Source organism: Geotrypetes seraphini, chromosome 14, assembly GCF_902459505.1.
Source record: "Geotrypetes seraphini chromosome 14, aGeoSer1.1, whole genome shotgun sequence".
In the NCBI taxonomy this organism is placed as follows: domain Eukaryota; kingdom Metazoa; phylum Chordata; class Amphibia; order Gymnophiona; family Dermophiidae; genus Geotrypetes; species Geotrypetes seraphini.
The window spans coordinates 12,633,161-12,660,859 of record NC_047097.1 but is presented as its reverse complement, the minus strand read 5'-3'; the positions used below and the strand labels follow the sequence as shown (position 1 = coordinate 12,660,859).

Genomic DNA, 27,699 nt, shown 5'->3' with positions numbered 1-27,699 from the left:
GGAAGTGTTGTGTGTGATGCATCTACTGCACAAAACAGAGTCAGTTACTACCCACACTCTGGGATTCATTACATCTAGTGTGATGAACAGATATCTCAAAAACACGCCTATCTTTTCTCTGAAGTCTCCTGTTTATTACAAGGTATCAAACATTCACTTCAAAGCATTCAAATCTCAAATTCTAATGAGTTAAATACTCGAGCAGGGACCTTGGCCATGCCGCTGTGGAAATCTAAAACTTTTTTCAACAGACTAATGTGGCAGCATCTTCATTGGTCATTCGCTCATATTCACTTTATATCTTAATATTTTAAATATATCTTATTGCTCCTTTATCATGTAAATATATTCTAGAAAGGAACTTATTGAAAACAGTTAGTGATTTATTTGAGTAATACTCAACTGAAATTCAACGTCAGGGGTATATGCTCTGACGGCAGGGGTAGATGCTCTATTTTTTTTGTTTAGCACTTCTTCAAGGAATCTCCTACAACAGGGGTGTCAAAGTCCCTCCTCGAGAGCCGTATTCCAGTCGGGTTTTCAGGATTTCCCCAATGAATATGCATGAGATCTATTTGCATGCACTGCTTTCATTGTTTGCTAATAGATCTCATGCATATTCACTGGGGAAATCCTGAAAACCCGACTGGATTGCGGCCCTCGAGGAGGGACTTTGACATCCCTGCCCTACAAGGTAAAAACATCAAATTTAGATGTATAAGTTAAATCCAATTTATCTAAATTTTCAATATCTAACTTGATCTTACTATAATTTGTTGCCTTTCTCAGCCGTCATTGGCCCCTGTGCCTCCGAAACTTTGCACAGATGGCGTCGTCGTCATTTTTTTTACTATTTAAAGCTCAACCAATCAACTAAACGGCATATCTCCAATCCTGATTTTTCTTACAAACCTAAATAAGGGTCATCCAATCAAGTTCCAAATTCAATCCTTGAGTAACTGTATTTAGATTTTAAAAAAGCACTAAATTTGAAGGTATAATTTGAGGGTACATTTATGAAGGTTCTATAAGGTATATATACCTTACTGGTTACAGCAGCAGGCTGACAATTGAGGAAGCCTGGTTCTAATCCCATTGCAGCTCCTTATGATTTTGGACAAATCACTTAACCCTTCATTTCCTTAGGTACAAAGTTAGATTGTAAGCTCTCCGAGGAAAGAAAAAATGTAGCTTGTATCTGAATACAATTCACCTTGAGCTACAACTGAAAAAGTCATGAGCTAAAACCCAAATCCCTTCCCTCCCCTCTCTTTTTCTTTTGTATGCATGGAAGGTCTCTTCCTTATCCATTCCAGACCAATCCAGATAAATATGTTATGTCCCCTTGCCAGCAGATGCAGCTGGACTTCAGTCCTCCTGTGTGAGGCTAGTGTTGTCTTTTGCTCTTCAGTATTTCGTGGTCTTCGGCATATGCTGCAGACGTGGACTGATGCAACAGAATTGCTATGTCCCAGGGCACTGATCTCCAGGCCATCCTCCCCTGGCAGAAGAAGATCCTAATTGGGTTTCTAGGTGGGAATTTGCAGACTTGATTTTTCTAGTTTAAGCAAGATTCCTGGCTTACTCCCCTGGTTGACCAGGTGCTGGTAAGTGAACTCCCGGGACTCTAGTTTGGCCATCTGGTGCTTCTAGTAGAGTAGCTACCAGTAAGTGCACTCTTATGGTGGACAGGCATAACTCGTTCATCTAGACTGGTCTGGTACAACTTAAGGAAAGAAAATTAGCAGGTAAGACCAAATTTTTCTTTGTCACTTCCATTGCTGAGTTGCCATGGAGGCAATGTCTGTATATAAGAAGACTTGAGGCGGTCCAGAGGAGGGCGACGAAAATGATAGGAGGCTTGCGCCAGAAGACGTATGAGGAGAGACTGGAAGACCTGAATATGTATACCCTAGAGGAAAGGAGAGACAGGGGAGATATGATTCAGACGTTCAAATACTTAAAGGGTATTAACGTAGAACAAAATCTTTTCCAGAGAAAGGAAAATGGTAAAACCAGAGGACATAATTTGAGGTTGAGGGGTGGTAGATTCAGGGGCAATGTTAGGAAATTCTACTTTACGGAGAGGGTGGTGGATGCCTGGAATGCGCTCCCGAGAGAGGTGGTGGAGAGTAAAACTGTGACTGAGTTCAAAGAAGCGTGGGATGAACACAGAAGATTTAGAATCAGAAAATAATATTAAATATTGAACTAGGCCAGTTACTGGGCAGACTTGCACGGTCTGTGTCTGTATATGGCCGTTTGGTGGAGGATGGGCTGGGGAGGGCTTCAATGGCTGGGAGGGTGTAGATGGGCTGGAGTAAGTCTTAACAGAGATTTTGGCAGTTGGAACTCAAGCACAGTACCGGGTAAAGCTTTGGATTCTCGCCCAGAAATAGCTAAGAAGAAAAAAAAAAAAAAAATTTAAATTGAATCAGGTTGGGCAGACTGGATGGACCATTCGGGTCTTTATCTGCCGTCATCTACTATGTTACTATGTATATAGTCCAGACACCTAATATATTTTGTAGGTGCTGGATGTTAGCTTTCCAATGTACATCTGTCTATCTGGCAGTAATACCTGTGTCTGTGTTTCCTAGGAGGAGTCGGGGGACAGTGACAGTGATACACTGGAACTTTACCAGCAGAGTTTAGGAGAGCTGCTAGTTCTGTTAGCAGGTTTGTTATGTGTGCTGAAGAGTTCATCAGAAAAATGATGGTATGGACATACATACACAGAATGCGTACCTGTACTGCCCCAGCAGGAATATTCCTGTTATGCATATTCTCCTGCCACATATACAGACACTCCTCTGAAATTTTAAAAATAAATAAATACAGAAATACATGACATGAAACCCCACTATTTCAAGAGTACCCAGCTCTTAGGTACATATATACATCACACATAACTCCTTAGGCACGAGTGTAAACACCTCCAGTATGTTTATACATCATTCAGCCCCAATGCCATGGGTGGACACACCTCTTGAATACGTGCATATGTCACACATGCCTCTTAGATATGTGCATACATTGCACACAGCCCCATTCATATGGGCATTTACACCTTTCAGATATGTTTATAGATCACGTACAGCACCATGGTGGGAGCAGCCTCGCTGCTGCAGGTAGACATACGTCTCGGAACAACAGAACATTAATTGTTTGCTTGTGTTCACAGTGGAGCCAGCAGGGAGGAGACGGGAGCTGCTACATGCAGAGGTGGGTGATGCAGGTCATGTGATGCTGGTAGTGGGGGAATTGCACATGGAGGTAGATGATGTAGGCCATTTAATACTTGTAGGATGGGACTGCCTGTTTTATTGGGTGAGACGAGGTATGGCGGTAGGACACTGTTTTGGGCATGAAGCTTATAGGTGTGCTATAGTGAGGTTGATGGAGAACAGAGAGAGGGGCATCTAAAAATGTTGGTATTCAATTTTAAAAGGGAGTCCTGTCCTAGGCACCAAATGGAAAGATTCTGTCTATAAAGAGGATCCTGTGGCTTCCTGATAAAGGCAAGGGGAATTCTGAGCCAGATCACCATGCTGTCTGAAAGTATATTCCATGGGTTCATGGTCCAGCATATTTCAGATACCACAGTGATCACCTGAGGCCCTCTGGAACTTCTTCATCCATTGACAGGGATTCCAAGCAAACTCTGGCCTGTTGCATAGCTGCAGAGGCCATTTCTTGAACTCTCTCATTGCTTTTTACTTTTAAAAGTCTTTCAGATTGCCGCCTTTAAACTCCTAGTTCTTATCTAATCTATGGATTGCACAGTGCCTATATAGGCTTAAGGTGATTTACAGAGTTAAAGAACCCATATAATACGTGGGGAGCTTACAGTGAGCAGACATCAGTTGTGATTTTATAAAGTTAAGAACCCACACAATACATGAGGAACGTACAGTGAAAAGACTCCAATTGCGGAAAGTCCTTACAATCTCTGGAGCTAGGAATTACATGCTATTTAGAGTAGAACAAATTATACAGTATATTCAGCAATACAAGGCAGAAATAGGCTAAACGGCATTCAGCTTGGTCCAAGTGCACAGTTCAAGGTAATAATTGAGTGACTGATCCCAGCGATTTTGGGTAGAGAAATGTTTTCCGCTTTCTTCTGAATTTTAGGTAATAGGATTCTTTTCTTGTGCCTGGCGGCAGATTGTTCCAAGTTTTGATGGAGGTGTAGGTGAACAAAGAGTTGAATACGCGTTTTGTGCTTGGTTCCTTTTGGTGAGGGGAGGATCATCTTGGCAGCACAGGATAATCTGGTAGATGTGAAGTGGACCTCTGAGAACAGAAGGATTAGTGTTACATATGTGGAATATAATATCACTGTTAGAGTGGGATGATCAGAGAGGTCTTTATGTGCGCAAGTGCATTATGAATCTTAATTTATGCAGTTGTGAAGAGATTTAAATGGTGGGGGGTAATAGACATCCAGTTCTCACAGTCCCAACATCGACAATAATTCTCAATTATTTAAAACCACAGAGTCATCAGTGGTGTCTCTTTTCACATAGGTATTCAGCATTTGGCTTGCTCACGTTCGTTATTGGCTCAAATACAAATATGTATTATTCTTAGTATGTCTTCATTTTTTTTTTTCTTTCTTATGTATAAAAATTCACCCAATTCTTACAACTTATTTGCTAAGGACTATTAGAAAGTTGTCAAAGTGTGTCACAACACTTCTCAGTATTCCGGACTAAATAAGTTATAGGCAGGAGCTGCCACCTATCTATGTGTCCGTCATGAAAAATGCATTTCTTTTTTCCCTGCATATTCAGATTCAAACCCTGATGAGAAGGGCCGAATACTTGAAGGAGCAAATCAAGGTATGAGGAGTTTTCTTGGGCACAATGCCCTGGTAAGGGGAGGCTAGAACAACAGGTTTTTTTTTGGGGGGGGTGGGGGGAACAGAGCAAAGCTGCAGCATGGCAATGGTGCGGGAGTAGCTATGGGGACAGAGATCATAGCTGTGACTTGAGCTAGTCAGTCTTGCTATCATCTCTGGTATAGAAAGGTTGTAGTCTTGACCTGTCCTCTGTTGAAGGACTGATAAGAATCCCTTAGTAAATGGGAGGATGGAATTGGAGATGGACCACAATAGTTAAGTAATAAGACACTTTTTTTTAGCTAGGGTAAAAATTTTAATTTATTTTATCTAAAATGCGGCATATGTTGCTGCTGCCTATGTAGACATTTTTGATCGGCGGTAATTGTTATGGTCACTTGTCAACTTAGGGGTAGATATTCAGCTGGTGGCAGTAAATGTTTTTTAGCTACCGCCAGCATTATTCCTGGATATTGAATGCTGGGCAATGTCCAGACACCAGCATTGATTGAATATCCAGGTTTATGCAGCTGTCTGTCTCTTATGTGGTTACTTTATATACAGGCAGTCCCCGGGTTAAGAACGAGTTCCATTTTTTAAACCGTTCTTAAGTTGAATTTGTTTGTAACTCGGATCCTGTAAAGTACACAGTCTATAAAAACATTAAAGAAACTGTCTTCAAAATAAAGTACTGTAGTTTAAATAGAAAGAAAAGATAGGAGGTTTACACTTGCTTTTGTTCACCATCCGTCCCACTGTTCCCTCTCCACCACCATATCCAACATTTCTCCCTCTCATCCCCATGCATCTATACCTCATGCCTCTCCCACCACCATGTTCAATATTTCTTTCTCCTTCCCTATGCCCAACATTTCTCCTCTTTCTTCATTTCCCCATGTGCACCATCTCTCTCCCTCTCACTCAGACTCCCATGCCCAACAATTCTCCCTTTCTATTCCCTCCCATCTTAGCATCTCTTTCCCTCACTCCCTCTATTATTTCAATCTATGACCCAAGTTCATGCTCCCTCCCCTCTTCTTTCCTTTGTCCGAAGTTTGTGCTCCCTCCCTTCTTTCTGTGTCACAATGCAACCCTGCTTCTCCCTGTGCCAACGCACCCCCTCTTCCTCCCTTCCTGCCTCAATGCGACATTCTTTCTCCCATGTCCCAACACTCCCCTCATTGTCCTTCCCTCTGTTCAGCATCCCAAATTCGTGCCTCCCTCCCTCCAGCAATTTTTTTACCTCCTCTGGTTGGCTCCTTCCTCCTAGTCGCACTTCTCTTCACAAAGCCACAGCTGCAGTTTCTGCTCATGGCCCATGGCTGACCCGGAAGCTTTCCCTCTGGGTCAGCAGGCCGCATGCAGGAGCCACTGCTCATGGCTTTGCAAAGAGTTCAACTTGTGGGAGGTAGCTGGCCAAAGGAGGTAAATGCCCTCAGGAGGGAGGGAGGCACGAATCTGGGACGCAGAACGGAGGAAAAGACAATGAGGGGCGAGTTGGGACATGGAAGGGAGGAGGAGAGTCACATTTGGACAGGAAGTGAGGAAGAAGGGGCGCATTGACACGGAGAGGCAGGACCCCAGTTTATATGTATGAGTTCTACGTAAGTTGGGCGTTCTTAAACGAGGACTGCCTGTACTTGAATATAAGCCCATCCAAATATAAACCGAGATACCATTTTACCCCACATTGTAGGGAAAATTGGCAAATCGAATATAAACCGATGGTTTATATTCCATCATTCCTCCCCTTCCATTTGTCCTTCTGTCCCCTGTAGTGGCAGTCATTCCTCTCCCTCCCTTCACCTCAGTGATGTCCGCATTCCTACCACCCTCCCTCCTGGTATTGCCCCTCATCCGTCACTGCTGCCACTGTCTTCAGCCCCACCCCCAACCCAAACTGTCAGAGTTCTTCTGCTATCAGTGCCCCTCCCCACACTGAACCACTAGAGTTCTACCCCCTCTCCTGGACTCACCGGAAGGTTCCCCCCCAGAGGCCAACCATACTTCTCTGTTAGTCTAGCAGTCCGTTGGGGTTGGAGCGATTCCTATTTGACTCCTGCTCATGTTGTCTGTACAATGAAAATGGCTGCTGCAACTTCCGACGACAACAGCCTTGCAAGGCTGCCACTGGAAGTCACGGCAGCCATTTTCACCACACAGACGGCACAGGCAGAAGTGAGTGGGAATCGCTCTTGCTCCAACGTGCTGCTGACCACTAGAGAAGTACAGTAGGACTGTGGGGGCCTTCCGGTGGGTCTGAGAGGGCCTTCCAGTGGATTCAGGTGGGGGTGGTTCATCAAGGGGGAGTGGGAAAACTTTGCTGGCTTGGAGGGATGGGGCTGGATGGCTGATGATAGTAGAACTCTATTGGTTTGAGCGGGGTGCTGACAGCAGGAGAACTCTGCTGGTTTTGGAGGGGGGCCTGATAGTGACGGCGAAGGAGGGACACTACCAGGAGGGAAGGTGGTAGGAATGTGGACTAATCAGTTAGATGCTGCTTAATATCAGCAGATGGCTCTACACAAACTATTTAACTGGCTAGGAGCTGTTTCTGGCCATTTTAAATTGCTTTGGATATTAACCCCTTGATGTTTAAACAAATTTGATTCAGAAGCAAGGGCAATTGGACAGCCTTTTATTTGTGTCTAAAATCTGACTTGATTGGTTGTTTTTTACCTGAATTTTCAATTATGCATGTTGTGCTGTTACCCAGCTAGAATTATCGATAGTTTGGGCTACAAATTCTTTTAAGTAAGTAAGCAAGTAAATTAATTAAACATCTTCCCAAAGTAACCCTGAAAATAATTTTCAGGTGTTAAGTCATTGCTGGGTCCATTAGAGATACCCAGGCCCCAATGCTCTAAACTTACCGCACCTTTAAAGTTCATCGTTAAACCAGTTCTGGTTGGTTTAGCATACAAGCATTTTAGCTGCCGATGCACAAAATGGCTCTGCGTGGTCTTTTCTGTGCTCTGTAGCAGCCTCCAAGAATAGTATGGAAATAAAGTACGGCGCGCTCATTAAGATTAAAATGAGCATCCCTGGCGACGCCCAGATATTGCCGGGTGATGCACAAAATGAAGCACCGACCTTTAATGCTCCAAAATTACCGGCAGGTCTGGAGATGCTGGTAGCGTTGAACCGCTTGTGTTAAAAGCATATACCGGCAAGTTTGGGGCTGCTGATTGCATGAGAACTGGAAGTTAGAAAAAAAAAAAAAAATGACATAAGAACATAAGAAATGCCTTCACCGGATCAGACCGAGGTACATCCTGTCCGGCGATCCACGCACGCGGCGGCCCATTTAGGTACTCCTTTTTGGAGACCGGGATGCCCCGTATTCCTCAATACAATTTGCCAGAAGGTGTGCATCCAACTTGCGCTTGAAACTCGGAACAGTAGTTTCCGCCACAACTTCCTCCGGGAGAGCATTCCAAGCGCCAACCACTCGCTATGTGAAACAGAACTTCCTAACATTTGTCCTAAACCTGCTGCCACTCAGTTTCAGGCTATGACCCCGTGTGCGTGTACGGGATACATGCTTCGTAGTTTTATAGGGTTGGGGGGCACCAAAAACAGCATATATATCTTGCTCTAACCCTTCATTGAAGTTCCTTTTTATCCCTTCTCCTGCAAACCGTGCCGAGCTCTACGAATGTGGAGATGATGCGGTATACAAACCTAAGATTTAGTTTAGTTTAGTTTAGCTATATATGTGTGTTAAAAGCACATTTTATGAGCATGTGTTTAAAGGCATGTCTCGGGCGTATTTATTAAAATCGTATACCAGAAGGACTGGAGCTGGTGATTGCATGGCGTAAATAAAATTTTTTTTTTTTTTTTAAATTGTGTGGTTTGCTGTGCTTATGATGTTCGCCGATGGTGTGCTACAACAAGGCACACCTGTGATTTACGTGCCTATGACGTGACTTTTCCTGGCGCTTGCGCTCATTTATGTCTTTCTGCGAACTATTCTGCCCATATGCTAGCTGCTTTTTCCATTGACTGAATGGATGGTGTTTCCGCGGACCTCATTTGCATGCAAAGTTTTGGAGCATCACTCAACCATTTTGAAATCGGAAAATTTACTGCTATTACAACGGCTCACAGGATTTTAACGGTGACTTTAGAGCATCGGGGCCTCAATATCCTAAACTGGATGTGGGCCTCTGCAAGGGGAAGGGAAGGTGTATAAAAGGAGACGAGACACCTACATGGGGACAGACTAAGAAAGGAGGGAAAACCTCAGGATGATCATCACATAGTTTCAGAGGGTCACACTAATGTCATTCTGAAATCTAGATGAAGGATCTCAAATGGAAAGAAGAATCCATGGAACATGAAGCACTGGCGGAGTCAGTTGGGAGGTGTAAGTATTACAGTATTTCTTCCTTAATGTAAGAGAAAAACAGGAGCATCCAGCAATGGGAGCTGGTAATGACAGCAGGAGGAATAAGAGGGAGCAAAGGAAGGTGCATTCTTCATCTTGTTTCCTGTACACTGTCTCTTTCCTGCTCTCCTTTATACTCTCTCTGCTGCCCTGTATATAGACTGGGAGTGCGGTATGGAGCCTTTCTGCCTCCTGATCCTGTTTGCACCCTGGAAGTGCAGTGTGGATCCCACCATCTTGTCCTGCATTTACAGGCTAGGAGTGTAGTGCATCTGCAAGTGACAGCTGCATAATAAAGGTCTGAAGCCTCATAGAACCTCTTGAGACCTCTTGTTGGTGCAGGGTGTTGGGGGAAGGGATTTTCCCTGCTGTTCATAGAAAATAGTGTTTTGGAGGTTGAAAGGGGAAGAGGTCTTGCTGACTCCTGCCCTTTCCTAGTTATAGAGAGCCCTCTGTCCTTTGCTTTGTAGATCAAATGTAGGAGGGACAGACAGAAACATACACACACTACTACATATGCACTCTGAACCCTGCAATCCATGACTTGTGGAAGGAGCAGTAAAAGTGTTCTTTGAAATGTTCAAGAGAGTACATACAAGTCTGAGTCTTTAGGAACTAGGGTTGATCTGCAGGAAATAGGTGCTTCTCTCTCTCTTTGGCTGAGCATTTCAAAAATGTCTTTGTCTTTTCTTCCCTTTGACCATCTGCCTTTTGTACACAGAGTCTTTGTCAAGCTTTTGTTCCCTCTCTCATTCTCCTTCTAAGGGAGCAGATGGAGGATCTAATTTTACATCATAAAGATAAAATGATTGAAATTAAAGAGACAGACTGTCAGATCAAGCATGTGGTTCCCATGCTGTGTCTTCACAGGACAAGCTATTATGATTGTGCTTAATCCTGGGGTTGCCAGACCAGAGTTAGGCAATGTATTAACTGAAATCCTACTGTGACTCTCTCGGAGTAGGCATAGTGTTGGATTAGAGGATATTCCTTTAAGATGCTTTCACATATTTTTGACTGAGGTGCTTTTAAATTAATGCCTGCATGACTAACGGTTTTACATTATGTTGTATAGGTTCCCATGCCTTGGTACCCTTCATCGTATGGCAGATTCCAGTTTCAATCCTAACTGCTCTTACCCTCAAAAATTTCTCAGGTTCTCCATGCATGTGTCGGTGTTATCTGCCTGCTTCCGGAGCCAGATTTAACCTTTTGGCATCCATAGGTAGCCCAGGGAAGCAGATAATTGGTTTCTACCTCCTTTCCCTTTCTCTCAGTCCTTTAGAAAAAAAAAAGATTGCCCTGGCATTGCTGCAAAACCACCCCCCACCAGCAGTATTCAGCTTGGGGCCAGCCAGCCCTCCTGCACTGAGAGGCTCTGCAGCATCCTGCCCTGCCCTTGGCATGGGTTTCCTGTCACCATGGATACCCTGTGGGATCAGGGGGGAGGGGCAAGACCAAGCGCAGCGGAGCATCTCAGCACGCCTGCACTGTCTGGCCTCATTCTGAATGTTCTTTGGAAAGATTCTTCAGCGGTGCTGAACTGATCTTTCCTCTAAAGGGCAAGAGTTGCTGTGGTAGACCCAAACTGAGGCACAGAAGCGGGGCCAACACTCCAGTGCCTATGAATATTTGGCACCAGAGACAGTGAGCTATGCCTAAATCCAGGCCTGTCTGCTTTCATAATAGTCTGACCTTCTTAAATAGAACGTTGCTGGCGGAGAGATATTAGATGCCCTAGGCAAATCGTCAGCCCTGTACCCCACCCTCTGCCCAATTAACTTCAAACCCTCTAGGCAAGCCTCTGGAGATTTTGATAGTTAAACTAAACTATCATGATCATCTCAATCCTACCCCTCCCACAACAATCCTATAAAATGTATAATTGGTTAAACTTTGCCTTCATTATGCATATATGATATATAGGGAACAATTTCTAAAACAATTTACCTGCATAAAAGGATTATCTGAAAACTGGGTAAAATTAAAGGCTGGTGGCCATTGTGTGAGTTTGTGTAATTGCCTTAGCTTTATCTGAAACGATACCATGCGGTGTTCACTGGATGCCAAATGATCATCCACTGTAACATCTGAAACATTTTCCCCGTTTGTAAGCACTAAGTCCAGTATGGCCCCATCCCACGTGGTTTCGATTACTAACTATTTCAACAGTTCTTGTAGAGAGTCCAAGATTTCCCTACTTCTAGGAGATCCTGCAATAGGGATATCCCAATGAACATCTGGCATATTAAATCTCTGTCCAACCCCCACCCAGCCCACTCCCTCCCCCCATAAAGATAGAGGGATATTTTCTGTCATTTTGGGTGCCACAGGCTTAATTAAAATAATTTTCAAACTGTGAAAAAATCGAAGCGTGAACCAATTTCTGTAAGTCTGCAGAATCCAGTAGGGGGTTTGATGGCGCACAGTTGATGAAGTTTATAGAAGCAAGTTTGTGTGACAGCTGAAATTTGATTTCCATCTGCAGCTTGAGAAACAGTATAGAAGCCTAGATATCATCAGTGTACTGATAGACATACACCCCAAAAAGCAAATAGTCTTTTTGGGGGGCTCATTAAAGATGTTAAAAAGTAGTATTGAAAGAGAAGACCATCTCAGCACTGCCACATTAAATATTCCTCAGTGCAGAAATGATCCCTTTTAGGTGGCCAGATTGCAACCTGTTTGATTAAAAAAAGAAGAAATCCCTTTGACTGCTTTTCTTTACAAACCCAGTGGATTAATACCTCTCAAGCAATAGTGGGTGATCACTGGAAATATTTTAATCAATAAATTCCTGATAAATTTATTTTGCATTATAAAAAAAAACAACCCTGAAAAATAATACATAGTATATTTCTGAAAAAGAACAGAGAATCAAGTGTATATTTCCATGAGAAAGACATGGATATGGCAAGCGAGAGAACATGAAGGGAAAGATGATAAATGTCTCCACTTGATAAAGTGCTGAAGCATTATGAATGGGAAGGACTCTTAGAATTTGTGGAATGATCACAGTATTAATCCAACCCATTAACATGTGATTTACAAAGTGATCTAGCTATAGAATATAATTTCAGCAGTTTTCATAACCCACCAATATTTAAACTTCATGGTTGGCATTGCTTTAAAATGCCAACTTTAGCATTAAAGTTGTACTCGCATGTTCATTTTGCTGTACCCAGATACCTGCACTGAATACCTGGGTATAAGGCATTTACTGGAATATCCCGGTTATGCCAATATTCACTGCTGGTACCTGAGTAGCTAGCCAGACAAATTAGTGTTTTGTTGTCCTAATGTGTCTGGATAGTTATTGAAGATTGGTGCTGAATATTGGCTCCACCCCCCGCACCACCCCGGCACGATCTGGATAATGCTGGAGCAGGCACTGAGGATTTTCAGTAGCATTATGCTGATCATGTCACTGAAAATCTAGTTTTGGTCCTAATCAGTGGCACTTATCCACCTAGCAGCCGCACCTACCTGAATAAATGCCACTGAATATTCCAGGGGTCTCAAAGTCCCTTCTTGAGGGCTGCAATCCAGTCGGGTTTTCAGGATTTCCCCAATGAATATGCATTGAAAGCAGTGCATGCACATAGATCTCAAGCATATTCATTGGGGAAATCCTGAAAACCCGACTGGATTGCGGCCCTCAAGGAGGGACTTTGAGACCCCTGGAATATTGGGACCACAGTATATGCATGTTAGCACCCTAGCCTCCTCTTAAGTAACACTTTCTACAGATTTCCTTCTTAATTATTCCTATGAGCTGGGTTTAAAGTGCAGCGATTGCCTTGCCAGATTTTTCTGCCTGGATTTCCAGACACATGGGATGGTCTCCTGAAAAAGAATAAGATAGTGACTTTTGTTTTTACATAGTAAAATGGTACATGACAGTAGATAAAGAACTGCATGGTCCATCCAATCAGTCCAAGAAGGTGGCCAGAGCTGTACCCACCACTCTGGGCAAATTACCGTCCTCTGTGATTAAACATTGGCTTCACAAACAGGGTAGTCAGCAATGCAATCTTGGAAGTGTGTTTTGTATTCTGCCCACAGCAGAGTCAAATTTGTTGTCAATACCATAATTAAATGTTCAAAACTAATATCTGTTCAATAAAAAGCCATACTTAAACCAGAAAAATGAAAAAATAAAAACCTAAATAAAGTTGGTCATAGGAATGCAGAAGAAAATATTTTTTCTGTCTAATTATGGTCTGGAATTTGAACCCTAAATCTCTGCATCAGAAGCCGGGACTCCAACCCCTAAGCCAACTTCTCTCAATATATGAAAAATTATTTTTTGTATTATAAATGTGCTCAGTGCTCCATCTTAAAGGTCATATAGTAAAGACCAGTAGATTCAGGAACCATCACTACATTCTCAGTTATTCATATTTCAACTCTAAAGCTGAATAAAATGGCATTTTACCAACACCTCCACAACAAAAATCAATATACATTCTGATCCTGGTAAGCATAAAAAACACTAATCTGAAACTTGTTTCAGTGTCCAAGGAGGTTGCCTCATCTGCTTCTGTGTTTTTGTAACTTTTAAAATATTCACAGGTGTAGGTGTTGAAAAAAGTGTTGGTTCCTTAAGGCTGGTCTCCACAACATATGCGCCAATTATTCCATATGCTCAAATGCAAAAATATACAAAAATTGTGGAAAAAACTGGCTCACGTGCAAATAAATCGTCATTAAATTCCCCAAAATTCTTCTTCAAATTCCCCATAATTCCATAATTAAATCAACAATCCAACAAAATTGCTATCAACTTTGCTATCAAATTTGCTAAATTTTAACCTTAAGATGTCCCTCCTTCACTGAGGTAAACAGTACTCTCATATAGCATATTTGATCCTGATTCATCTTTGCTATTTCTGTGGCACAGACCTTAGATGTTTGCCCGGAACTGGCCTTACTTCCCAGCTAATGGAGTTTGACAGCTCTTGTACATTTTCAGAAGTCTATGGGAATAGGTTCTAATATGCTCCCAACTACCCAACTAATGCTAAATGCCTCTATTTACCCAACACTTACCACCTTAGATCTCGACAACTCTCTGGTAATTCTTATTACCCACACATTTATCACCTTAAGATCTCGACAACTCTTTGGTAATTCATATGTAACTCTTACGACATCTTTTATACTATTCCTGTAAACTTATATGTAATTTCTGAAAACTTTTATGTAATCCGCTTTGAACTGCAAGGTATTGGTGGAATAGAAATCACTAATGTAATGTAATATATAGAACACCATTTGAGACTTATTTGACAGATCTGTAGGCTTCATAGGACATTGTGGTGGTCATGTGCCCAGATTCTGAGTGCAGTTCATCCATGGTGGAAACTTGTTTCTTCTCCTCCAGATGTTTGCGAATTCAGTGCTCTATGTTATCTCTTCCCTTCAAAGTGATGTGTCCCTTCCCTTTTAATGTCTTTGAGAGCCCAAGGTTGCACCCTCCTTTACTCTATATGTCTGATGCATTTGAGTGTTTCTACACTCTTTCCTCCCCTGAGAGCTGCACAAATACCTTTCTCCTGACAGTTGTATACCATTTCTTTTTTGTACTGTAGCTTGCACTCTGCAGTGATACCTGGAAGGTGAGGGACCCAACCAAGACTCAGCAGTGTCTCAGATCTGGAAGTGGGAATCCTTCCTCAACCTGCCCAGCTCATACTTGAGCTCCAGCCTCCATTCGGTTATGTGTTCAAACTTGTTTGTGTGTGTACATATATGTGTGAATAATGTAACAAAATTTAGATTGGAAAATATTTGATTTAAAAAGAGAATGCATTGATCTTAGTTTGATCTTTCTGTAGCTGGGTATCAGGCAGATTTAAGTTGGGTACATTTTCTTCCAGACAGGGAGATAACCGTCTTGGCTTTATCCCTTTGTATTTGTGAGTTTGTAGTTCTCTCATTTCCACAGAAGTGAGGCTGTGACTAGGGGGCATATAGGGGAGTAAAACCAGGGCTGTATCAGGCTGTCTGTAAAACTGGAGCCAGCTGGCAACCCTATGACTAAAGCTTCTGCTGCAAACCAGCTACCTTTCCTTTTCCTATATGCTAGCTCTATAAACAATCAAGAGTTTGATTTCTTGTGCCTTTTTTGAAAATTTTAGCAGACAGGGATGTAGAATATTCATAGGGTTGCCAGATTTGCTTGACTGATTAATCCAGTTTAGGGTTTACCCCACTATCTTCAGAAACTTGTACCCTTTCTTTTCTAAGGGAATGCTGTAGGGAAATCAGAACTACAAGTCCCTGCACACTTTTGGGTAAACCTAGGACTGGATCGACATATTGGCAAATCTGGAATGAGTTGGCAACTGGTTGCTAGATTTCACCACAGTGACTATCTAAGGATTTGAATTAGTCAAATAGTTTTAAGTTGCAGGACATTTTAGCAATCTGTGTTTTAATTTTATACCAAGAGTACTATAGATTGTATTTGTGGTTGATGGGAAAGAGAAGTTTTGGTCAATAATGGACTCAGTCCTTTAACCACTCCCAGCCTCTCCTCTCCTCAAAAAAAAAAAAAAAAAGACTGAGGACCTGATGCACAAAATTTTGGCAACCCAGTAAACAATACCGGGTTGGGAGTGATTTTAATTTACTGGGTGATGCTTAGCACAATAGCATGCAATTTTATATGTATGCTCTTTGTGTGGAGCAGCTCTGGTAAAAGGTGGAGGAACTGTATCCAGTGTCTGCTTAAAAATGCAAATCAGTAGGCACAGCTTCTTCCCCCCCCCCATCCCTTGCCCGTAAAGTCTTTCCTTCCCTGCTTGCAATGAACTGAGCCAGCAAGGGAGGGGGGTGTTCCCTTTTGTGCATCACAAGGAGAGCTCATTTAAATACTAATGAGCTCCTTTGTAATGCATTTGCTTAGGGTTCTTGGTGGCTGCTACAGAGGTTCTAAAAGCCCCTTCCCCCAGCATGGAAAGCTTTTGAGCGCCAGGGCCTGAATCCATTGAATAACTGCCCCACTGAACAGTGGCATCCTGTTATAACATAGTCTTTCACCTTCCAATGCAACAAGAACATTACAGCTTTATTTCCAACTGGGCAGGCTTCAGATATTCTATCAATACTAGCAAATTAATTTGTGTAATCTTATAGCACACAAGTCAAAACGAGGTGTGGCCATGAGAGGAGCATGGGCAGAGCAGGGCAGGGCGGTATTCACTAAATATGCATGCAATATTACTGAATACTGGGGATCTGTGCCTAAATTACCCCTGAATGCTTAATGAGCTTTAGCAAAAAGCCCTTAAGTTTTGCACAAAATATCTTGAACCGGTTTCATAACACAAATGCGTATTTCTTTAGTAATTAATCTTGAATGCTAATTTTCAAGGTTTTCAAATTAGCATTCAAGATTAATTACAAAAGAAATACGCATTTGTATTATGAAAAAGGTTTGAGTCGTATTGAGTTGCGTGCTATAAGATTTGCGCACATAACACTTAGCAAGATGTGCGCACACATCCAAATTGTTGTCAATTAATGCTAATAATTAACACTCAATTATTGGTGCAAATTGTCTCAACCAATTAGCTGCATGTGCATCTCAGGATAGCATGCAATTTTGTGCACATAAATTTGCATGATGTTTACAGAATATGGGGGGGTATATGCATAAATTCCCCAAATCCATCAAAGCGCTATTCTGTAAATTTGCACCTGTCTTTCCGAGCAAGTATTTTACAAGTATGCGTACACCTGGGCAGTAAGTTATGTGCATATCATAGGTGTGTGCTCTTTGGCTGCTTAAGAGCTTGTGCCTAACTAGTATTTTATAAAGAAAAATGGGGGGGGTCTACTTTTCTTCATAGAATAAGCACCCTCTGGGCTCCTAAGTATAGGTGCACTGTTATACAATTGCCCTCTTGACACATGAACTAGTAAATGCTATTAGCTCACAGCCACACCAATGGTTACTGTGTTGGCTTAACACTTAACATATACAATTTCATACACTAAGGAGATAATTCTGTATAGGTTGCCTAAAGCAGGGCACCGGGATGATGCATGCTCAGCATGAATTCTATTATGCCTATTGCTGTTATAGCAGGGGTATAGCCAGCTGCCCATTCCTCTCTGCTGTCCCCTCCTCTCGTTAAAAATTTTATCTTTGCTGACGGGGATGCCTGAGCCCACCAGCTGAAGAGCTCCGCAGCCCAAACCTCCCCAGTGCGAAGAAGTTGATGGCCTGTTTTCTAGCAGCCTATGTCGGCACACCTTGTCATGATCAGTTCATGCCCAAGGGGTGCTGACGTTGGTGGCTGGAAAGCATGCCACTGGCTTCCTCACATAAGGGAAGGTTCAGGTCATGGAGCTCTTCAGCTGGTGGGGCTTGGGCATTCCCATCAACCATTTAGGGTACTGCAGTTTGGGGGAAGAGCCTGAGCCCAAAGTGGGGTGACCCAGGACCCCATGTCCCCCCTCTTCCTCCATGGCTATACCATGTGTTAGAGAACACTAGTGTTAATCCACTGTTGTGTGCCTAAGTTTAGGTGTGAGCACCTATGCTAGCTCAACGTCTAGTGTAAATCTCATGTCTAAAAAACGTGGCTAGCTAAACTGTTCGCTTACGTGCTAGGTATGCTCCTGACCTGTCCAAGCCTCTCCCACGTTCATGCCCTCCTTTCAGCTGTGTGCAATAGTTATATACTTAACTGCTAATTAACACCAATTATAGCCAATAATCGGTAGCTAATGTTATATTAACAGTTAGTTATGATAAGTTGCACATGCAATTGGCAATATAACTTGTGCATGCAAATTTATGCGCTAAGTGTAAAATTGTGTATGCAAGTTTATAGAATTAGGTGGAAGTGCATTGCTTGGGAAATGGGAGTGGGCTGCACCTTGCAGTTAACGCACAAATGTACCATTCATTAGTAGATAGTGCAGATAACTCAAAATCACCTCAATAGGTGGTATTAAGTGCATTAAGAAGCCCTTTCTGGAAACGTCAGTCGCTCCTCCTAAACTTACTTGCTCCACTTCATCACTGACGCTGAAACCGTGGATTGAAGACAAAGTTTTATTTTATTTTTCTTTCCAGCTTATGATTTATCTTTAATCTTATCTATTGTTTTGCCTTTCTATCATTTAAATTTCTCCAGAATTCTACTGTTCAACGGCTCCCCCTTCTGCTTCTATTCCTTTCTCTCCTCTCTTCTACCTTCCAAAGTATTTAGATCAATGCTGTCTTGTTAAAATGTTTATTTTATTTTTATTTTTCCTCTAACTCTACTTTTCACTTCTCTATTACCCTCCAGGTACTTTAGTTAGATTGTGAGCCTTCGGGACAGTAAGGGAATTTTTCAAGTACCTTTCTTATTTCTAATCTTAATGTATATTTTCTGTAAACCGCTTAGAACCTAACGGATGTAGCGGTATATAAGAAATAAATTACATTACATTACATCCGCATTATGGAAGCAAAATGTGGTAAACGTTTATTTTTCTGTGTGGAAGTATGGGAAGGTGCTGGGCATGCTCCCAACAGTTAAGGCAGAGGCTTATTGGGAACCACAAGTACAAGGGGGCACTCGGAGAAATTAAAAGGGGACAGGTTTAGAACAAATGCCAGAAAGTTCTTTTTCACCCCAAGGGTGGTGGATACATGGAACGCGCTTCCGGAGGCTGTGATAGGCCGGAGCACGTTACAAGGCTTCAAAGAAGGTTTGGATAGGTTCCTAGAGGATAAAGGAATTGAGGGGTACAGATAGGAGTAGAGGTAGGTCATAGGGATAGTCTGGGACCACTGCTCAAGCAATGGGCCTGATGGGCCGCCGTGGGAGCGGACCGCTGGGCGAGATGGACCTCTGGTCTGCCTCAGCGGAGGCAACTTCTTATGTTCTTTGCAGTTACTATGCGTTACAATATGTTAGTTGCAAAAGGTAACTGCAAATTTTTACTACACTTTAATAAAAAAAAAACCTTTAATATTTCTATCATACTTTACATTAATTAACTCTGAAACATTCTGAATGATTTTTTTTTTTTGTTTGTTTGTTTAAACTGAATTTTGTTTAAAGTGGACATTTCAATCCAGGCAACAGCTGAGAAAAATGAAAACTTCACCCACATTTCATCCGGAACCATCTGTGAATAATCCCAGAGAGATCAAACAGGCAGCTTAGAAACATCATAAGCCGAATGCATTCTAAGTGGGGCTTGGCTATTGTGTTTTCCCTAACATTCAGGTCCTCTTTCAAATATAACTTTGCCTTATGCAGGAGGTGAAAACAAACAAAAAAAACCCCTGTATTTCATTTCAAGCAATTATGTCTAAAAATTAGGCAAATTATTCACCCCAACCCCCCAGTTTTAGCTTTTGAATTGTGTTTTGATTACATTCTATTCTTGCACTTGGAAAAACAGTTCCACTAGCATGCCTAACACAGCATCCGATCCAAAATGCTGGTAGTATAATGTAGTGTCATCTTTGAACATTTTTAATACAATTCATCTTTTGATTCTAATGAGAAAGACAAGTACTGATTAACTAGCATACTAGAATAGTAGCCAAGTAACAATTGTATATTTAGCTGAACAAAAAAAGTAACATTACACTTTGGTGCCCTAATATCAGAAATAGTCATTATTTGTAAAAGACATGGCGGCAGCACAAGACTGGATGTACTGTCATTGTGGTTTTAAATTCATAGTCCATAAATGAAGGATCTTAAAATAATATTTCAGCAATGACTGAAACAAGGTGGCAGAAGCATAGCTTGGTAGTGCTTGGGAGGAGGGGGGTGAAAGATTACCATATTTTCACATAGATAACGCGCACCCGTGTAAAACGCGCACACGGGTATAGCGCGCGAAAAACACAAATTTATGTACAGAAATTTTTGTATACCGCGCATGCTGCCCGACTCTCCTTTCGCCCGCCCCGACTCTCCTCTGGAGACCCTGACTCTTTTCGCCCGCCCCGACTCTCCTTTCCCCCTTGAAGTCCTGTCCCTACCCTGAAAGCCTGATGCCCCCCCCCGACATCCGATTCACACCCCCCCCCCGCAGGACCGCTCGCACCCCCACCCCGAAGGAGCGCTCGCACCCCCACAGCCTCCCCCCCTCCCCCATGGAGAAGCTGTCTACCTTGTTTCCGGATGCCAGCGAGCCCAGCTGTTTCCTCTGCCAGCAGTCCCGCCCCTTCTCTGAGCCTTGAGGCGCTGCTTTTTCTTCCAGCAGTCCCGCCCTTTCTCTGATGTCAGAGAAAGGGTGGGACCGCCTGAAGAGGAAGCAGCGCAGCACAGGGCTCTGAGAAGGGGCAGGACCGCCAGCAGAGGGAGCAGCTGGGCTGGCATCCGGAAACAAGGTAGACAGCTTCTCCATGGGGGAGGGAGGGAGGCTGTGGGGGTACGAGCGGTCCTTCGGGTGGGGGTGCGAGTGGTCGTTCGGGTGGGGGTGCGAGAGGTCCTTCGGGGTGGGAGTGCGAGCGCTCCTTCCGGGTGATGAATCGGGCGTCGGGGGGGGGGGAACTATGTAAAAAAAAATTTGTACAACGCGCTCACGCATATAACGCGCAAGGGTATGCGCGGTTTGTAAAAACCACGTATAATGCGCGTGTTATATGTGAGAAAATACGGTACTATTATTATTTTTAATTTTGATAGTATTCAAATGAATTGTATTGAAGGGCAAAGAAAGGTTATGTCTTAATATACCGTATGTAGATTTGGGAGGTGGGGGGGAAGTTAAAATGAGTTATTTCACTGTTAATCCCAGTTAATAGTAAGTAGGTGTCATTACATAAAATTTGATCTGTGCTAAAATAACATAGTGGTAAAATAACTTGTTTTAACAGTAGTCCTCGTTGATAACCACCCATCAGTGTGAAGAGTCTGGATCTCTGGTAACTAGAGCTGATATTGTGATGTCATGCCTCATTCCACCAACACCTAACAACCAACTTCATCAGTGATGTCACAATGACTTGACTGCTCTATACTTGGCTCACTTTTATTACGTATAGCAATGATTCTGACTTCTAGACACATTTCGCTTTATTTTAATTAAGGGGGTAGGTTATCAGTGTGGGCTACCATTAAGACGTGCTATTTTACTGTTAACCCCAGTCATTAGTAAGTAGGTCCCTTTGCATAAAATGGGACCTGTGCTAAAACAAGAGTTAGTAATAGAATAACAAATCTTAACAGTAGCCCTCGTTGATAACTCCTACCTCCCTTTCCTGTTCTACTTCAGATACATACAATAATCCCTTTTTTATATACCAGGTATCTACATCGTGAAAGGGTAGAAGAAGTAATGTATAAACATGAGCTTTTTTTGGCCTCCTGCTTCTGTTCACTTAGGTTGCGTACCACCTCTTTAATGCACATGCTGTTGTACTGCCTGTATAACTGAATGCTTCTTAGTGTGTTAGATCTCCACTAGGGGTCTCTCTCTGAGCTTTTATCCCCAGAGTCTAAATATGGTAGCCACTTGATTTCCATTTCTGCGTGTAACTTAAATAGGTTAATTGGCTCTAAGGATCCATCTTAACAAGCATTAATTGGAGCCAGGTAGTAGTTATGTGCAGAGATGTCTTCACCTTATTCTATAACTCCCACATCTAATTTCTATCCTGCTCATCTCCAGAGTGGGTGTGGCCATGAGAAGGGCATGGGCGGATCAGGAGCATGCCTGGAAATTAGGCGCATGATTATAGAATATTGTTGTTACTGCACCTAATTGCTGGGACTTTGGTGCCAGCGTTTACATTAGCCTTTGGCTAGTATAGATCAGGGATCTCAAAGTCCCTCCTTGAGGGCCGCAATCCAATCGGGTTTTCAGGATTTCCCCAATGAATATGCATTGAAAGCAGTGCATGCACATAGATTTCATGCATATTCATTGGGGAAATCCTGAAAACCCGACTGGATTACGGCCCACAAGGAGGGACTTTGAGACCCCTGGTATAGATGATTGCATCTAAAGTTACATCCTGGATTTTCTTAATTAGAATTCTAATTAATAAGATCTAGGGGATATGTGTGATGTGTATTAACAGTAACCTTTGGGAATGTAGCCGTTGATTTTTGCGCCTAAACGTAGGCATGAGAATATAGATTTAAGCTTGTATTCTATAAAGGCACCTTATAGAGATTAGAGAAACTGGGCCTCTTCTCCCTTGAAAAGAGGAGACAGAGGGGACATGATCGAAACATTCAAGATACTGAAGGGAATAGACTTAGTAGATAAACTAAACTAAACCTTAAGTTTATATACCGCATCATCTCCACGGATGTGGAGCTCGGCACGGTTTACAAGAACTTAAAATATAGGAAGAGAAGGAAAAAAAAAGGTTTACATGAACTTATAAAGACAGGTTGTTCACCCTCTCCAAGGAAGGGAGCATGAGAGGGCACTCTCTGAAGTTGAAAGGGGATCAATTCCATACAAACGTAAGAAAGTTCTTCACCCAGAGAGTGGTGGATAACTGGAACGCTCTTCCGGAGGCTGTTATAGGGGAAAACACCCTCCAGGGATTCAAGACAAGGTTAGACAAATTCCTGCTGAACCAGAACGTACGCACTTAAGACTAGTCTGTTAGGGCAGGGGTAGGCAATTCCGGTCCTCGAGAGCAGGAGCTAGGTCAGGTTTTCAGGATATCCACAATGAATATGTATGAGATGGATTTGCATGCGCTGCCTCCTTGAGATGCAAATCTATCTCGTGCATATTTATTGTGGATATCCTGAAAACCTGACCTGGCTCCGGCTCTGAAGGACCGGAATTGCCTACCCCTGTGTTAGGGCAATGGTCTTTGACCTAAGGGCCGCCGTGGGAGCGGACTTCTGGGCACGATGGACCACTGGTCTGACCCGGCAGCGGCAATTCTTATGTTCTTATGTGAAATTGCTATTAAAGCATTTGTTCTTAGCGTGCCTCATCCTGATACCTACAAACTTTTGCCAGCCTTTACTGAATTTCCTCCGTAGTGTGTATATCGTACCTGATTAAAGGATGATGAGTGTCTTATCCTCACCACAAAATATACCATGCTTCAAAATCAAGACACCGATCATATTTTTAAATGTTTAGAGTGGACTTAAATTTTCAGCAGGGATTCCCATAGCTGAAAGGATACCAAGACTCACAGTTCCAGGAGGGGAGACTTTTTGACCAGTCTTGGTTTTGAGCTTGCTTCCTGAAACAGGGTGCAAGTTTATAACCTTGATTCTATCCTTTGAAATTCATGTTGCATCATCAGAGCATTGTCAAATAAGCTAGGACTGGCCTAAATTAACCCTCTTGGAAGTGGGTTATTTAGCAGCTCTGAAAGGATTAGGATGTTTTTGGATAGTGTGGTGGTGTTGACGCCTGCATGGTGTGTACACATTAAGCTAGATGTGGGCAGCTGCCATTGTGGTCATTTAGGTATGCCAAGCCTTCTGCAGAGGTTTGCTGCCAACCTTTCATCAAGCATTAGCAGGTGGGTCAGGGCTTCGTGTAGCCCCAGCTTTTCACTGAATTTCCTGACAATCTGGGGAGGTTAAAGAGAATGTATTATATTGCTGTGTTTAATAAATTGTTCAAAGAATATTGTTATATAATAAATTATTTTCCAAAAGGTTGCTGTGTTTAAAAAATGCTTTCCCCAGTCTGTTTATTCTTTCCTAACTTTTCAGACTTTTTCTGTTAAGAACCCCCCCCCCTCCCCTCAAAATCTCTTCCCTGAAGTTCTAGCACTTGTAGAATATATGATCCTTCATCATAGCCCCAGCTTTGTGATTGAAATGCAGTATGGACAGCTGTTGAAAGGGCAGGTTTTGCTGCTTACATACACACACCCTCCGTACAGTAGCATACAGAAGACTGACAACCTTAATGGCATAAAGTACATATGCTAAAAGAATCTGTAGGGCTCCTACCCACTATCCAAAAGGTGTCAAAATAGAATATGTTTTTGGAAATTCCATGTATATTCATTGTTTTTCTCCCAGGTTTAAATGTACTTGCAGGAAAGCCTCCATTTATTATTAAACATATATATACCATATCAGCTGTGGCAATACTTTTGAAAATTGTCTTACAGAAGAAGCTTGGAAGACCTTAGCGTTTATGTTCTCTGCAGTCAGCAATGTCATGAAACTTGGAGCCTCTGCAGCACTGAAGCTTCGCAACCAGATAAAGACCTGAAATTAAATGAAAAATAATCACGAGCAGAACAGACAGGCTCCTACCATTTTGCAGGTAGAGAGTAAAACAGGAATTACAGGACAGCCCAGAGTGAGGTGAGGTGGAGCAGAAAAAAATGTAAATGAGCCTCTCTACACCAGATCTTGTGATCAGAGGGTAACTAACCACAGGTTCCACCATGATGTGCCTATTGTACTAAAATCTGCCATCTTTGTAAAAGTTAGTAGGTTTGTATTTTGTTCTGCACCAAGAGCTGCTTGGCCAACAAGAGCACCTCATTCAAAGGTTTTTAGAAGGTAAGAGCTAGTGATGAGGGTAAATTACTAGTCTGACCTCTGGCTTGCTCTGAGGTCTTACACAATCTCAAAGGGTACAAGCTCAAGTTCTGTCTACTTCCAGACCTCTTGGGTACAAGCTCAAGTTCTGTCTACTTCCAGACCTCTTTGTGGATTCGCCAGAGAAAGCAGTCGGGGTCCATACGACAGTAAAGAGGCTATGATATCTAGCAGCCATAGAAGCCATTCTAGATGCAGATTCGGGCTTGGGCAGATACTCCATATACTTCATTGTGCCTAAAAGGGACTTGGAAGACTGGAGGCCAATTCTGGATCTGAAGAAGGTCAATGCTGCTCTCAAGATACTGCATTTCTGCATGGAAACGGTGAGGTTGGTCATTGCCTCCATGGTGCTGAGGGAATTTCTTGCCTTGATGGATTTCATAGAGGCCTGCCTGCATATCCCCACTTTTCCAAATCAGAGGAAGTTCCTGAGGTTCCACCTTCTGGAGCAGCACTTCCAGTTCTTGGCCCTTCCCTTTGGGCTGGCCACAATGCACACACCTTCACCAATGTGATGGTTTTAGTAGCAGTGCACCTCCACAAGGAGGGGATACTAGTACATCCATACCTAGATGCTTGTCTATTATAAGCCCCGAGCCAAGCTAAGGAAGGATGGCAATGGAACGCTTGGTCCAGTGTCTGCAGAGCCTGGGCTGGGTCATAAACTTTTGAAAAAGCCACCTGGAGCTGACATAGTTCCTGGAATATCTGGGAGTCCATTTCAACACAATGGATAACAAAGTCTCCCAGGAGCATGCAGAGCAAAGCTCATGCATTAGATCAGGGAGTTTTGGGACATGCCAGCACCAACAGCTTGGCATTACTTGCAGGTGCTAGGATTGATGTCCCCTGGATGAGGACCCATTTAAGCCCTCTCCAGGATGTGCTCTTTTCCTGCTGAGCCTACCTTGGACAACAGAAGTGCACCGAAGTCTCTATCCCAGGGAATGCCACTTCACATCCCCAAGTGGACGATCCTGATGATGGATGCCAGCCTTTATGGCTGTAGGACTCATTGTGAGGTTGCCCAGTGCAGGGACGTTGGTCTTCCTCAGAGGAAGTGGTCAATCAACTGGTTGAAGTTGAGAGCCTTCTGTCTGCAGGTGCTTGGAAGCTTGCTGCAGAGTAAAGGAGATACAAGTTTTCTTGGACAATGCAATGGTGGTGGCCTATATCAATTGGCAGGGAGGCACCAAGAGTGCTCCACTATGGCTGGAGGCCCAAATGCTATTTTAGTGGGTGGAGATCCATCTGTTGGCCCTCTCAGCTGCACATATAATGAAAGTAGACAAAGTGCAAGCGGATTTCCTCAGCCGCAGACTCTGGATCCCAGAGAATGTGCTCTATTTCAGGAAGCATTCAACATCATTGCGTGTTGTTGAGGGCATCTTATATTTTACCTCATGGCTTCAGTAAAATATAGCTAGAAAGCACAGGTCTGGACACCCTGGTGCAGCCTTGGCAACAGACAAGGCTGCTCTAGGTGTTCCTACCATGGCCCATGATAGGCAGAGTCCTGTGAAGAATAGTATTGCATCCGGGGCTAGTTGTTCAAGTTGCACCAGATTGACCGAGGCATCCGTAGTATGTGGATCTGGTCCATCTAAAGAGGGGCCAGGGCCTCAAATTTCCCTGTCATCTAGGGCTGCTCTCTCAAGGCCCTGGAGGATCTAGAGCACTTTGGTCTTACGACATGGCTCTTGAGCGCGCATCCTTAGTGCAAAAAGGTTTTTCAGAGGTGGTGATTGCCACCCTCCTAAAGTCCAAGATGCAGTCAACCTTGGCTGTCTATACAAAGGCATGGAGGAGCTTCCAGGCTGGTGTGCCCAGAAGAGTGAGGTCCTAGTCACAGCACTAGTGTTGCTGGTCCTAGCTTTCCTTCAAGAAGGACTTGAGAAAAGAGTAGTGGTAGACTCCTACAAAGTACAGATAGTGGGTCTCTTGTGCTTTAGATCCCAGACTAATAGAAGAACACTGACCTCTCACCCAGATGTGTCCAATGTGGAGTCTTAATCTTGTTCTGCAGGTTCTTACTAGAGCTTCATATGAGCCTTTGGAAATGCTGTCATTGATGGACCTGACAGTTAAAACAGTAAGTGGCGGTTGCTACAGGCCTTAAACCTTTTTCTCAGAGTTTTGGAGATGGGGGTTTTGCTGTGGACAGTCTCCTCTTTCTTGCAGAAAGTAGTTTCCAGTTTTCTCATCAACCAGGAAGTACAGTTGCTGGCCTTCATGCCCTCAAGGTCCAGGAAGAATGACAAGGCTATGAAATTGCTGGATGTTTACAGAGTGTTACTTTATCACCTGGCACTGACAAATGAGTTTCAACTGGTGGATCATCTCTTTGTGATAGCGGGTACAGTGATTTGAGCCAGCCGGCTTCCAAAAGCAACCATTTCTAGATGGATTTGTTTGGCCATTTCAGCTTATATTAGCAGTAGAAAGCAACCTCCAGTAGATGTAAAGGCCCATTTCACTAGAAACGTAGCTTCTTCTTGGGTGGAGTCCAGAGCAATTTCCCCTGAGGAAATTTATACATTGGTCACATGGTCTTCCTTTCATACTTTCATGAAGTTTTATAGGGTGGCTGTAGCGGCCAAATTGGATACCATTATAAATAAACTGTATTAAGTTTCATATGAAACCAAAAATTAATTGCTTTGTGAAACCCTATGTGTTGCACTGTGTCGTGTTTAATACAATGTTCTCAGTACGCTTCCATCCAGGTCATAAACTAAAAACAAGGACCATGATTTGAATTGAAGGGAACCATAATCGCACAATTGCGTTCCCACCTATGTACAGTATAGACATTTAGCTGACTCTATATGTTAACAATCTTTCCAGCATGTATGTAAATAAATAGTCACTTATCTGGAACAGTATTCTTCCATCGTTGAGGTATAACAGTTCAAATCTGGTCCCACCCAGTG

General features: G+C 42.9%; 1 protein-coding gene across 3 annotated transcripts in view; it reads left to right on the top strand.

The window, feature by feature from the left end:
• Positions 1–15,354, top strand: part of ULK3 (unc-51 like kinase 3) — a 50,001-nt gene extending 34,647 nt beyond the window's left edge. For all 3 annotated transcript variants that reach the window (XM_033920451.1, XM_033920452.1, XM_033920453.1), the window contains exons 12-16: positions 2,601–2,679; positions 3,185–3,225; positions 4,800–4,847; positions 9,152–9,218; positions 14,834–15,354. In XM_033920451.1, coding sequence (XP_033776342.1) covers positions 2,601–2,679; positions 3,185–3,225; positions 4,800–4,847; positions 9,152–9,218; positions 14,834–14,850 — 252 coding nt within the window. In that variant the 3' untranslated portion in view covers positions 14,851–15,354. The remainder of the gene's footprint in view (positions 1–2,600; positions 2,680–3,184; positions 3,226–4,799; positions 4,848–9,151; positions 9,219–14,833) is intronic.
• Positions 15,355–27,699: the final 12,345 nt, after the last annotated feature.